Below are 14,347 nucleotides of genomic sequence, written 5' to 3' on the forward strand. Positions count from 1 at the left end.
CGCTCACGGCCGCGGCCGGTCAGCCGCAGGCTCTGGCCACTGGCCCCACGCCACACTCATCATCAAACAAGCACGTGCCACACCAGAATGGTCTGAAAGACTCTTACGCTGGATGCTGTGAGGGACACATAATCTTTTAAAAAGAATCACCACCTGGCAGCTGCGCTCAGGGAGGCGGGGGAAAGCGTCACGCAGCCCTGTGACGCGGCAAAGCCTGTATGGATCGGTCCACGACCTGCGTACTGTAGAAACTCAGCAAAAGGGAGGCGACGAGTCAGCAGAAGTGACCAGCGAGGGAGTCCAGGAGACACAAGACCAGGCCAGCGAGTCGAGGAGGAGGAGAGAAGGCGGAGGGAACCGCAGGCCATGAGAGACGCCGCGAAATGCGGCCGCGCTTGGGGTGCGGGCGGAGGAATCCCGCCGGCTCTGGCTGGGGTGCGTTCTGGGGGAGGGGCCGGCGGGGACACAAGACGTCGCAGGGCCCCCGCGACCGCGGCCAAGGCTCCGAGCTCGAGGCAGAGGCCCCTTCACCGGCACCTACAGCGAGGTCACGCGCACGCACGGCACCCCCGCCCCCCACGCAGCGGGGGACCCGCAGGGATCAGCAAAGTGAGGGACAACTCTGTGACCACAGCTGCTGACCAGGGCGTTACGGGGAAGAGGCCTTCACGATCCACTTCTTAACTGCGGTCAGCAACTCGAACACTTCTGTTAACCCTAAAAACATTCACAGTATTCTGCATAGTCCTCGGACCTGAGGGAATTCGATCAAAGGAAACATTCTCAAATGTTGAAAAAAAGCCTCTCTTTCCCAAAGATGTGCACCGTGTCGTTATTTATAATAGTGATAAAATGTTATTCGTATCTCAAGGGAAGAATTCCCACCATAGCACAGTGATTTCAAGAAATATTATGCTATTATTAGGAACAGTGGATAGAAAACCTATAGAAAACACAATTATCACAAAATATGTGAAAAAAACAGGAAACAAATTGTATTTGTAATTCTAACTAGAAACTGAAAGTGAAAAAAATGGCCATGACTTTATTTTCCATTTATTCGTAAATGAACGTGTGTAAAAAAAGCATCAAACGAAAATCGAATAAATAAACCCCGTGCCCTGCAGCTGCCGTCAGAACCGACGGCGGCACCGTCTGCAACATCACACACGTCACAGCGGCCGCCACAAGGGACGAGCCAGGGACGAGCCAGGCACCTGCAGTGGCCTCTGCTCCCTCCCACAGCGTGTCAGGTGAGTGAGCGCATGAATGTGGGAGCGTGTCAGGGGAGTGTGTGACAGTGTATGGGAGTGTGTGTGTGAGAGCATGTCAGGTAAGTGTGTCACAGTGTGTGACAGTGTGTGTGTGGGAGCATGTGTGTGTGAGCGTGTCAGGTGAGTGTGTGACAGCATGTGGGAGTGTGTGTATGTGAGCGTGTCAGGTGTGTGACAGTGTGTGACAGTGTGTGTGTGGGAGCGTGTATGTGTGAGCGTGTCAGGTGAGTGTGTGACAGCATGTGGGAGTGTGTGTATGTGAGCGTGTCAGGTGAGTGTGTGACAGTGTGTGACTGTGGGGGGGAGTGTGTGTGTGTGGGAGTGTGTCAGGTGAGTGTATGAATGTGGGAGCGTGTCAGGTGAGTGTGTGACACTGTGTGACAGTGTATGTGTGTGTGAGCGTGTCAGGTGAGTGTGTGACTGTGGGGGGAGCGTGTCAGGTGAGTTTATGTGCGTGTGGGAGTGTGTCAGGTGAGTGTGTGACTGTGTGGGGGGAGCGTGTCAGGTGAGTGAGTTTATGTGCGTGTGGGAGTGTGTCAGGTGACTGAGTGTGCACCGTGTGTGGCGTCACCCACGCTCTCAGGACTGAGTGGGCAGACGTCCGTGGTCGTCCGAGGGTGCGGGGTGCAGACGACACACGGACAGAGGGCCGGGAGTAACAGGACGGACACCACACATGTGGTCCATGACGGGTGACGCAGCTGGCGTGGGAACCCACGGGTGTCGCTCCAGGATGGACACAGACCGACACCCAGGGCAGCCAGGACAGCTTGGGTGGCCCAGCAATGTCCCCGTAGCCGACGCACCACGGCAAACCCACCCAGCGGCGGGAGGGCCCTGGGGACAGCAGGCTGGCCTGGCCTTGGGACCCGCGGGTCGGGCGGGGCTGCTGCATTGTCCGCGAGCGCCCGTCCACGCGTTATGTGACATCTGCACGGAGTAGCCCCGTGGAGTACGAGGGGAAGCCCCTCTCGAACGGCCTGGTTCACCTTCGCAGTGCGGCCTGCGTGCCCGTCAAGCGTTCCTTGTCCCACGAATCATTAGAGAAAGTGAAATGTGTTTAAAACGTGGCCCTTTTCAGACCGAGCAAAAGCAGAAATAAAACCTACCTTGCAGAGCTGTCCTGAGAAAGCATTGAAAAATAAAGATGAGGAGGGTTTCGGAAGAATTCCAGAAACACCGAGCTCGGGATGAAGGGGGACCGTAGGGGGACAGTGGCAGACAGGACGCCCCCGGCCACACACTCACCCCACAACTTCCGCGCCCTGATCTGAAGGTGTAACTCAGGAGCGAACCGTGGAAGGCCCCCAGGAGCGAGTTACGATTCTCAGCATAAAGCACGATACGAGCATAAGCCACGTTATCAAACGAACGACCAATATCTGGGTTCTCAGTGTCCGTGGAAAGGTGCGTGGAGAGGGAGCATTTATTTGCAAAGCTAAAAAACAGTTTCGTGCCTATGATGCAAAGACAGAGCCTTGAAATTCATCACTGCAACTCGTCACTTGTCATAAAGATGCTGACAGCAGCTGTGTGCGAAGCCATCATCCCGATGCACCCAAGGCACGGACGGAGCGGGTCAGCGGGAAGCCCAAACCGGCTTCTTGTTGTTTTTAAAGCAAAACGCATTCTACACGTGATGCTGGCGATCCCTTCACAAACCATCAGCGAGGCCATCGGATGAGGGCCCTGGCCTGGGCCTGGCCTGTGCACCCCGACCAATGTCCCCCCCCCCCGGGGAACGCGGGCACGAGAGCCCATGACGACGCGAAAATCAGAAGGCAGGTACTCACCGCAGACTCTGCTCATTGCCAAAATCATGTCGTCGTACACTGAAAGGCAGAGGGAACGCACCGTTACTCACGTGATTTCATCAGAAAGCAGCATTTTCACGTTTCTTTAAATCGATGCAGGACATCGCGATGGTCGTTTGGAAAATGAAACACTACAACGGCAGCGTTTATCCATGAAAGGCCGACGGGTTCGATAAGTCCTTCTAGTCTATCCCCTTTTAAAACGAGGAACAAGACGCTTCCTCGGCAGAAACCTAACTGTGCAATTAACTGACTTCGATCATCCTCCCTGCGTCATGGGACACGGCGTCGCGCACAAACCCGAAGTGACGACACCCGTTTCCCTCAAACCCCGACGCGGCTTCAAAGGCACCCGAAGTGCAGACCTGGTGCCTCCGCTGGAGGAACGATGCGCACGGTCGCCAGGGCCCCGGAGCGGGGCGTCTGCACGACACGTCACCCGTCGGTGACATGGGTCTCTTTAGGAAACAGAGAAGGTTTCATTTTACCTTTGCCCCCGATCTCCAGGACGGTCTGGTCCTGGCCGCGCTCGTCCTTCAAGGTCGCCTTATATTCGCCGTGGTCCTTCTTGGACAACTGCAGGGAAATGGCGTGCGTGGGGAAAACGCGGCCGTGGCGTGAAGCACGACACGCGCACACGTGTTCTCCGCGGACCGTGGGCGTCGGGGACGCGAGGCGGGTGGCAGCCCAGGACCGGCTCTGCCTGGCCCCCGGCGTGGAGCCCTCGGGGCCGGACGCACCTTGGGTATCAGCAGCTCGCAGACGCCCCTCTCCAAGTCGGGCAGACTCTCGGTCTCATACAGAACGTCGTCCTTCAGCCACTTGAAAACTGTGTCCTTCCTGGTGTTTGCGACCTACGAGACAGGGATCTCGCGTTTCGTACGTGAATCGCTCTGGCCCCTAAGAAAAAAGTCTGTTCTGATTTTAAACCGCAGACTTTAGAAAGAAGCGATTTCCGCCATCGACGGCCTCAGACAGAGGTTCGTGGAAACCCGTCCACCCCGCTCACGGCCGACACCGTTTGAGGTCCCGGCTTCTCGAGTGCCGGAGCCCACAGGCTGCAGGGGACGGACAGGGCCCTCCTCCCTCCGCCCGGGGAGGTGGCTGGGCCTTTCGGTTCACACGAAACCAGCCAGAAGCCACTTGTTTTCAGCTCATAAACACCACGACGCGTTCTCATTCAGGCGTCCAGTGGCTGCTGCTGTGGCACTGTGACATTTTGGATGCAGCTACGTGAGGGACAGAAGCCTCCACCCAGGACGTGCCCGGTGGGGTGAGGCTCTAACGCCCCTCACACTTCACGTCCGATGTCAGTGTGACCTCGAAACCATGCGTCACAGAATCCCAAGGCTGGGTGGCACTGCAAGTCACACTATGACACACGTGTCCTGCAGGTGAGGAAAGGTCCCGGTGCCCTGTGACCTGTGACTGGGAGGTGCCGACCACTCTGGGTTCTGTGAGACAGACATTTGCATTCACGTCGCATAAGGACGCGGCAGAGTGATGCAGAAAATAAATTATAGAGTTCCAGACGGTGCGCTGGTTCTGCTGAGTGACATCCTGCGGGCTTCCAGGTGGGCTGTGCCCGTGGTGTGGCCGTGACGGCAGGAGACTGGCACCCCCAGACAGTGGGGGTTCTGCATGTCCTGCACTGGTGCCCAGGCATGGTGCTGTGCCTGACGCACGGAGCTGAGTCCCTAAGCGTATGCGGCACTCACGGAGGGGGCGTCCCCCTGGACCCGGCCGTGGGACCTGCTTCTCAGGTCAGGACCATGAGCACATGATAAATGCAGACATTTCTAAAACTTCTGTGGGGTCCGTTCTCACGACGAACGGCGTACCCACGGTAAAACCTGTGGGGTTCCCTCTAAACGTCCGCCGTGTTCCCGTTTGCGAAGGCGGATCTTGGGCAGAGTCTTTCTCCCTCGTGACCTCTTTGCCAGTGATCTCAACCTTCTATAAATGTTTTTGTCTCTTTTACAGTTACTAGCATAAGAAACTCGCTCAAAAAAAATCTGAGTATTTTTTGAAGCACCTTTAAAACAACCGTGAGCATGCGAAGGGTCCAAACTTCAGCCTCAGTGACCACACGGAAAAGCAACGTGGAGACAGGAAATCTGAGCGTAACTACCTGCCAGCGCCCGCGGCGGGAAGTAGGGGTCCCGCAATCGCGGGGTCCAAGGCCAGCGCCGCTGAGGGAGGCTGCCCGCCCTTGCCCAGCTCTCTGCCCCGCCGCGGGACCCCTCGCTGAGTGCCCGCCTCGGGGCTGCTCCCCGTGCCCCCCGCAGGACGGGGGACGTCTCCACACCTGGAGCCTCCTCTTTACCAGGCTCCGTCACCTAAGACCACGGACACTAGAGAGGTGACATCACAGTGTCCCACACCGACGGTGGCCTCCTGTTTACACCTTCATGCCCATCCGGCCCCCGTGCACCAGCCACCCCGCTAGCGGAGGCCTCTGGGGGCCGTCGCCCTGCTTGTCCACTTACGCCGACCGGCCTCACGCACATCCCTGCTCAACTCGGACGGCAGGTCGACCAACGAGCCTGCCGCCAGACAGTACCCGGAGGACAGAGGTCACCGTCCCAACCAGCACACCCGGCAGCAGGCCTCGGACTGGAACCCACCCCGACCCACGCCAGGGCCTCTGCGTGCATCCGGAAAGGCCAGCACGGACACGCACGTCTGGGCCTCCGCCACTGAACTCCCGTCTGCAGACCCCAGCCACCGCGGTGAGCTCCCTCGCACGTCACCCCCGTGACGTCACGGCCCACCAAGCCCAAGGCCGGCCCACGCGTATCACCCCCGAGGACAACTGCTTCCCCAGGAGGTCGCCCCACCGTCACAAGAAGGAGACCCTCGCCGCCGTCTGGTTGGACCTGACGCTCACCTTACAGACGAGGCGAACTTCACACTCTTCTGTGACGTCCCAGTGCAGATACTCAGCAAAATGGGGGCCTGGGGGTGCGGGGGAGAGATGTAAAAGGCAAAACCGAATAGTACATATGTGTACACCCCACACACACAGAGACGTACGCATGTGCACCGTATGTGTGCATACAGACGCGCAATATTTACATCATGCTTACACTTATATTTGTACTTACGTGTGCATTTTTCACAGATGAGACCGCTGCTCGGTATGATGCCGAGAGACCCAGTTTTCAGGGCTCTGCAGGCGACGTGCGTGCAGCACGGACCCGCCGCCGAAACCCGTATCTCCCCGTGCGGACGTGCTGCCCAGCCCGGCCTCCCTGCCCACGCCCGACACCTGCCGCTCCAAACCAAGAGCACGGGAAGCACAGCCTTTTCTCAAGGCATATGTCTAACTGAACATCCAACGCACAGTACGTGAAAACTTTAAGAGAATTAATGGCGATAAGATGACCTAGCAATTCTATAACTGTATAATATTTTTAAATCGAATATGAATTTGTATGTGTTTTTCAAAAATATCATTTTTATTTAAAAAAAATGCAGAGGCAGATCGTGTTCTAATAACAGCGGCGTTAGCCCGTTCCCAAAATGCAAAGCAGAGCTAGAAAGAACTTATGGATTTCTTTCCTATAAAGATATTCTACACAATTAAAAAGTTCATAATGTAGGAATTAGTAAATTAAAATATTTTTGACTATTAAAAGTAAAAAATAACTGAAATAGTAAAAATAAAAAGAATGCCTTGATTTTATATTTTCTAATCCATATTCTTGTTTTTTTCAAAAGGTATAGAAATCCCATATAAAAAAATAATCTTTAAATAAACCCTTGGGTTATGTTTCAAACTCTAAAATTTATCCATTTTTCTTTGTATCTAGTTAGTATGTATTTTTAAAAACAACATATTTAAAATGTATCGTTTGCAGTTGAACAGTAAAACATTTTAAAGTTTAAAAGTTCACTCCGTCTTAAGTTAGACAACTGCCCCCTCTACCTCTCGAAGCCTCGTAAGGGCCCGACTCCCCCAGCTCTGTCCCCATCACCACCCGCTGTGAAGCCCCTTCTCTAAGTTCATCCGGTAAGTACCGAGCCCCGCCTGTGAGAAGCGTATGGACCTACAAAGGACACGGGAGTTCACGGTCACGAACCCCGAAACGAATGGCTTAGAGGCACGTCAGAGGGACCCAGGGGTGCGTGGGGTCAGGGGAGGCGTGAACGTCCACCGCAAACGCCCAGGAAGCCGAGCCGGGCGGGGCAGGAATAGAGCTGGTTCGGCGGCCGGAAGCCTGGATGCTTTGGCCGCCACGTGCTCGTTACGGGGTTTCACGCACAGGACTGACCACCTAAAGGAAGCGGGCGTTGGGGGACCCGTCGCCAGCCGTGTGCTCGGAGACCGTCAGTCAGCGCATGTGCCACTCAGCCCGCCAACTGGTCTTCTGCCCGACCCAGAAAGTAATAGAAAATGCGGACACTAAAATAAAAGATTCTGGGGCTTCTAAAGACAGAAGCAAGAGGAAAAAAAAAATCAGATGAAATAAAAACGCAAAGAACAGAAAGTACCGAAGTTTCTAGAAATGAGAAACGGCCTGACTTCTGCATTTGGTCGCAGGGCGTCCCGGGGGACCTCCTTTGGAAGAGCAGTCAAACCTGAAATCTCTGGTTTTTGTTTTTCATTTTTTGTTTTTCTAATGAATTTATTTATTCTAGGGGTGGGTGAGCCAGTCAACCACCTACCTTGTTTCCTGAGAAATTCTTTCCTTTGAAATTCGGCCTCATCTAGGACGGCCTTGAATGCTAAATTCAATATTTAAGGAGGAAAAAAAAAAAAAGACACGAAATGTTTGCTTGGCTCTGGTCAAAAGAATTTGCTTTGAATTTTCTTTATGGGTGTATGAAATTTCAATATCGCCTACCATCTCCAATAAGAACCAAAGAAGATTGATTTTTGGCTTTTCCGTCGTGAATCTGCACTGTGTAGGTACCTTCATTCTCAATAGTGAAACGATCCATCACCATCTCAATAATGCCAGTTGATTTGTCACATTTAATTCTGTGTGTCTGGAAAGGAGACAGAATCGCACAGTGAAATCCCTTCTTCCAGGTTTATCTCTGGCTTTGAATAGCTACATCGACTATTATATCTTAAGGGATTGTGACACACGCACGCGCACACACACACACACAAATTGTATCCACTAAATGTCTCGGCGAACTGAACATCAAATAAGGGGCACGTGCGGGGGAGACGAGGCTCTGGCAGAATGGCACCTGCCGAGCACGCGCCTGTCACGGCCTGTCCCCGGCTCACCGCAGTGGCTTCACCTGGATACAGCCCTGTGCCCTCATGTTCCCTCGGGCAGGACTCCTGGACTGTGCTTGAATTTCGGTCGGGTGCACGTCCCGTGGGCTCCCCGCAGCCCCCGCCTGCCCCGCATGGGACTTTGGGTCTGACTGCCTTCCTGCCTGTCTCCCTTGATAGCGGGTGACTCCTTCAGAGTGGGGCTGTCACCCATCCTTGCAACGCCACACAGCGCCTAACGCCATCCTGGCAGGCGATAAATGCCAAACAAATGTTTGTGGACTCTCCCGTGAGAAAGTCAGCCCGTGGCGCTCAGCTCCTGGGGCTGGCTACGGTGCTGAGCTGAGGGGTGTCCTGAAGCTACTGAGTGGCACTCAGCAAAGTCTCCTCGAGGACGTCCTCATTCCTGCAGCTTCCTGGCGTTTCTGTCCTGCACCAAATTCGGCCTGGCCGCCGTGCGTTCACATGCTTTCTCAGCAGCTCCTGCCACCTTCAAGGCTGGGGCAACGGGGAGCACAAAGGGGACCTCGGGTTTCCAGCCCAATGGGGGACACACAGGTGCCCGAGTCACCACGACTCAGGCAGAAAGCAGCTCACGGACCACGGAGAAGCATCTCACAGGTCAGAGGGCAGCACATCCTCCCACCCGTGGGCCCCGGGGAGCCTCCCGACCCTGCAGACAAAGCCTCAGTGAAACCGTGCGGCTGTCCAGGGTGTCCCTCAACCCACACAGCCACGACCGTCCCCTCCCGCACACCCCGCCCGCAGCAGCTCGGGCGGCTACGCAGGCACCGTGGTCCCCTACGTGGGCGGCGTCTGACTGGGGACACGTTCACGGCTCAGCTTTCCTCCTGACTGCGCCCTCGTCACGCGTGCCGCGTCGCAGACACAGGCGCTGAGGGACTGTCATCCCACCCTGCATAATACGGGGTCTGACGAAGGCAGACAGAAAAGGGGCAGACATGCCACCCAGGACGTGCCACTTCGGCGTGTCGGTGGCTTTGGGCTGAAGTAGCCGAAGACACAGCCAGTGCAGCAAGGACACTGACCTCCTTTGTGCCCCTGAAGCAGGAGGTAAGTCACCCACGTGAAATGCACCCCCCGCACACCGGGAGGGCAGAAGGTGTCCTTGTCACCAGAGACGGGGATTCAGGGCCGAGGAGTCCGTATCAACAAACCTTGCCGCTTCCTCACCACCCCCCGCCCAGAACCCTCTGTCTCGCCACCGCTGCACAGGTCGGTCTCCTTGTCTGAAAGGTAGAAAAGCTGCCTGCTTTGGTCATTTCTTTGACTCTCACATTTCACGTGGAAGAAATTAAATTTGTCAGACGTCAGTTTAATTACTGGACCAGCCAAGGAAGCTGGAAGGGAAGAAAGAAAAAGTCCCCTCCCCTCCAAGGCGAGGGCCACGTCCACACGAGCGACTCATCGTCACAGCAGCGGTGACGCAGGGAAGGGGGGCGTGGGGGCCGCGGACCCGGGACCCTCCTCGCGGCCCTGCTCAGCGAACGGCCGGCGGCACCTGCCACGCCCAGGATGACGAGCGCAGCGTCTGCTGTTGACATGCGCTGCGGGGTCCATCCCCCCTCGCAGACCGAGCCCCGCTGCGGTCTAAGCAGGGGCTTCCCGACCTGAATTACGACCCTGCCCTCGAGAATGGGGACCCAGCAGCAAGACGGGCAGAAGGAAAATGAACAGCGTGTGGCCAGCAGCAGGTCAAGTGGGGTCGCCCCGGGGTGCGCCGCCGTCCCCTTAGAGGCCCCTTAGAGGCCCCTGCTCCCAGAATCCTGCCCTCGTAAAAACACCGAGAAGGTTTTCCATCTGTAGGTAACTAGTCTAAGTTTAGCCAGGGGCACGGCTGGTCTTCTGACAGATCATGCGTTTGTTTTCACGAGGCCCGTCCTCCCGTTTAAGGGGACGTTTATATTTTGGAATTCCTAACGCCAGTGTCACGGGACAGAGGGTAGAAGACGAACATTAGCAAAACAGCGCTTCCTCGGTTGACCTCCGGGTTCGGCCCCGCGTCGGGCACCGTCCCCTGCAGCGTCCTCACCCCAAGTGCATTTCCAAGGTCACGGCGACAGCTCCGCCTCCTCGCTCCCCGGCATCTGCTGCTCCGCCAGCCCCGGCCGTGGGCGGCAGGGTCTGCCCTGCTGTGCATCCCCCAGTCCCTCCTCCCCGAGCGGCCCAGGAGCCCAGCTCCCTTCGCATCTCCCCTGACGACGGCCTCCGCCCCGTCCGCTCCCTGAATCCCGCGTGCGCGGCACAGTTTTCACGCCGTCGACCCGGCGCGTTTCCCGCATCGATCTCAGCGGAGGCCGGATTTCTCCGTCCCCGTGATCAGCCCCCCGACGGCAAGTTTGTGTCTCACTTTCCCGTCCCTTCTGTCCCCTGAGCTGTGGCAGATGATCGAAGACGGTTCACGGAATAAGCACCGCCACCCGCCGGGAAGGGAGGGGACGACCGAGTCCCGACCGGGCACCTGAATTAACCACGACGTTCAGATTTTACGTGAATGAAGCCCAGCCCCACCCCGGGCCTCGACTTCCGGTCAACGAAGGCATCGCCTTCGCCGTTAGAAATCCTGGTTTTCGGATGGGAGAAGCGGGGGGCGGGGGGCGGGGAGACACACCAGACGAGCGGAGGGGACAACGTGCGGTGACTGGGGCTCGTCTGTGCGACCAGGAGCGGACACGGGCGCGGAGTCCGCAGCGCAGAGGGCTACACGCTCCTGCGCGTCTGCCCCCCGGGCCGCATCTGCCAGGAGCGCGGCCGAAACCGTCACCCAGCCGACGCCTCACGACAGAGCGAAAACATCTGGCCCCCGGCCGCACGTGACCCGAACGAACCCTAAAGCCAAGGTCGACGTCCCCGACATAGTCTGTCATTCTTTGATTCCAACAGGCTGGATTGGAAAGACTCCGACCCCTTATCCAACCAGCCGCCTCTCATTCGCCGTGTCCACCTTCCACGCCCGACTTACAGCTCCGACGGGGCGACAGCAAACACAGAACGCGGCCTGCAAGCCAGCGGGCTACCACAGCAAAGCGGGGTGTCCGCGAAGCCGGGGCGCCTCCCCGCGCACTCACCTCGCTGTCAGGCACTTCCCGATCGTTGATGATAAACCGGTAGCTGGCGTCGGGTGATAAATGCTCGGCCTGCAGCCAGAAGCGAACCTGGCCCTTGTCGAAAATCTCGTAGGCTAATTCCGACTTCAGAGGAATTACTACAGGAAGAGAAGACCTCGCAGGTCAGTAACACACGGACCCCCGGACCAAGAGCCGCAGGCTGCAGGAGAACATCGAGCCTGGTCATTAAATTCTCCGAGAACGTGGAACCCCGGAGCGTCGACTCGGATTACAGACACGAGGGCCGGAAAACAAAGCTCCGTGGGCCCGCTGTGCGTGCGGGGCCCGCGCCGCAGGCCACCTCTGGCTTCCCGGGGCTCCGGGGGCTGCACGCGTGGGTCACGTCTGCGTTCAGTGACGTCACACTTGGGTGAGGGACAGTCGAGCCAAACTGCAAACCCAGAGCCCTCCCTACGTGACGGAAACGTCTACGGGTGACCCTCTCCGCGGACATTGTTCTGAGTGAATCGGTGACGAGGCTGGATGCCGGAGCGCGAGATGGGGCCACCCTCCCCCGCGAGTTCCCGAGGGGGCGCCACAGGTCGGGGAGCAGTCGTGGTTTCGGGGGTCCGGGCTTCACTTACTGGGGTTCTTTATCTCGTTGCTCAGTGCCATCAAACGTTCGAGCTCTAAAATTAAGAAAAAACAATGTTCATCAGTTTTGACCTGAGCATCAGCAGCAGAGCCGTCGCCACGATTTAACTGAGGACGGAAAGACCTTTGACCCGGAAGGGAAAGGTCACCTCACCCTCGGAATGCTCTTTTCAGTCAATCAGTCGGTCGCCTGCAACTAAGGCCTTCCCCTTTAAATGGCCCACTGACGATGGGGACACGCGGGACACGCAGGGCAGAGGCCTGGGCAGGGGAGAGAAGGCGCCCGCCCCTCCAACCCCACGCAGCTGCTCCCGAGCGGGGTCTGGCCGGCGAGAAGGGGCCGCTGCTCTGCGAGCTCCCGCCCCGTCAAAGCACCCTTTGCCCCACAGGAGCCCTGAGTTCCCATGACGGGCAGAGCCACCATTCCGGAGGGTCCTGGGAGACTGACGCCCGAAGCCATCGCCTCACCCCTTCCCTCCCTCCCTCCCTCCCTCCTTCTTTCCTTCCTTCTTAAAATGAGAATTTAGAAATGAGGTCGTGGTCACGAAGGCACATATGGCACGTTTACTGGGACCGAAGAAAGAAGTTGGACTTTTCCCGACGGGAAGCAAACGCGGTCTGGACGACCAGCTTGACGTCGAGGACAAACGCCCAGTTTGGGAGGGATCCCCGTAAATGGAACGAGCTGAACCCGCGGCTCCGAGGCTCTGCCTGAAAGGCGTTCACAGCCCACGCACCACGCAGACATGCAGGACGCGCTCAACCTCTGCAGCCATCTCGAACTAAGGCGAAAACATCCTCTGTCGCCTTAAAAATGCAGAGGAGGAGGGCATCGCTTTGCGTAATTCCTTAAGGACGTTTTGTGGGTAGAAAACGGTCTGAAGACCACTGAGCAGGGGTCGGACGGGCAGCCCAGAGGCCCGTGCGTGGACCCCAGCCGTGCCCACCGTGGAGCCGGGCAGCAGCGGTGTGGGCCCTTCTGTCTGCTGCCGCTGCGTCTTGCTGAATTTGCACAGGCCGGCCCGAGTCCACCAGAGTCCGAGCCGCAGGGGCCTGAGGCCGCCCGGAGGCTGCCCCCGCCTTGCCCATCTGCCCCTTCTCCCCACGCCAGGCCTGGCTTCCTGGGGACAGCCCCTCCCCCACACCGCCGAGCAAGGTGCCAGCTGATGACAGAGGGTTTGCTGCTCGCGCTTTAAAGCGTCCCAGAGGCCTGCACCCTTCAGCAAGGCCTGGGAGCTTTCAAAGACCAAAGCTGCAGAGCCTGAGGCTTCTGCCCAGGGCCACCGCTTCGCTCCAGCTCACGGCTCCGTGAAAGCGCCTGCAAGCGCGACCCTGCCCTGCAAAGGCAGAGGGGGCTGGAGCACGGAAACGGAGCCCGGCAGAAAACGGAGCCCCCGAAATTCGTAAAACTGAGCTTCGGGAAACTGTTGCCTCCCCCGGGTCGCAGTAAACACAACTTCTCCCTATTTCTGCTGCTTTCTCTTTGAGAGAGCGAGAGGTTTGGACCATGGCAGGTAAACGCCGTTTCACACCAGAGCGACCCGCAGATTTGCTTTGTCGTCCTGGTCTTCCGTGCTGGGAAGACAGGCCCTCCCCTCTGCTCGCCTTCGGCTCTGCGGGCTTCCTGACATGCTTGCCGAACCCATGAAACGTGCCTGGAACTCCGTAAGCAAAGTGCTCGGGACCAGGGACTTATCTGGTGGGTAGAAGACAAACTCTAGAGTTTGCTTCCTTGCTAAAGTAAGGTTGGGCTTGTTTGCAGAGTCCCCCAGCCCCCCACAAACACACACCATTTTCTAAGCAAACGAGTCTCTTCCATCTCGGTGTCACCGTCTGAAAGTGTGATAAACCCAAAAAGGCCAGCCTGTGTCCTACGGGCGTTACCTTTCTCATCCAAGACGAAACTGGACGACACTCCATCCGTGTCACTCACAGACACGGAGTAAGTCCCCAAGTCCGCTTTATCCGGATGCTTCAAGTACAGCTTGGAGCTGAAGGCAAGAACACAGGGTGCCGATGAGTCGGGCTCGGGGTGCCTCTAAGAGGTCGCCGCTGCCAGCTTCCCGTGCGACTCACTGGTCCCCCACGGTCTCCACGCGAAACTTCTCGTCGTCGGCCAGCTCCTCGTAGGATTTACACCACGTGAAGCGCGAGGCGTCGGTCACCTCCGGGCAGTCGAAGCTCAGGTAGATGTCGCCCTGCTCATCCACCCCGACGCTCACCTCCTTGGTGCCTGCAGGGCGAGAACACGCGCTGGCCACGCGAGCCCGCGGCTCCCGAGCGCCTGCTGCTTCGCTGGCC

General features: G+C 57.6%; 1 protein-coding gene across 1 annotated transcript in view; it reads right to left on the reverse strand.

Moving 5' to 3' along the window:
* Positions 1-14,347, reverse strand: part of MYOM2 (myomesin 2) — a 56,942-nt gene that overhangs the window by 7,715 nt on the left and 34,880 nt on the right. Inside the window, exons 21-30 of the mRNA XM_025049018.1 lie at positions 14,123-14,279; positions 13,931-14,037; positions 12,037-12,081; positions 11,414-11,550; positions 7,939-8,083; positions 7,760-7,819; positions 5,979-6,046; positions 3,829-3,942; positions 3,577-3,664; positions 3,068-3,106 (exon numbers count right to left, since the gene is read on the reverse strand). Of these exons, the coding sequence (XP_024904786.1) occupies positions 3,068-3,106; positions 3,577-3,664; positions 3,829-3,942; positions 5,979-6,046; positions 7,760-7,819; positions 7,939-8,083; positions 11,414-11,550; positions 12,037-12,081; positions 13,931-14,037; positions 14,123-14,279 (960 nt within the window). The remainder of the gene's footprint in view (positions 1-3,067; positions 3,107-3,576; positions 3,665-3,828; positions 3,943-5,978; positions 6,047-7,759; positions 7,820-7,938; positions 8,084-11,413; positions 11,551-12,036; positions 12,082-13,930; positions 14,038-14,122; positions 14,280-14,347) is intronic.

Source organism: Pteropus alecto, unplaced genomic scaffold (genome assembly GCF_000325575.1).
Source record: "Pteropus alecto unplaced genomic scaffold, ASM32557v1 scaffold35, whole genome shotgun sequence".
Classification (NCBI taxonomy): Eukaryota; Metazoa; Chordata; class Mammalia; order Chiroptera; family Pteropodidae; genus Pteropus; species Pteropus alecto.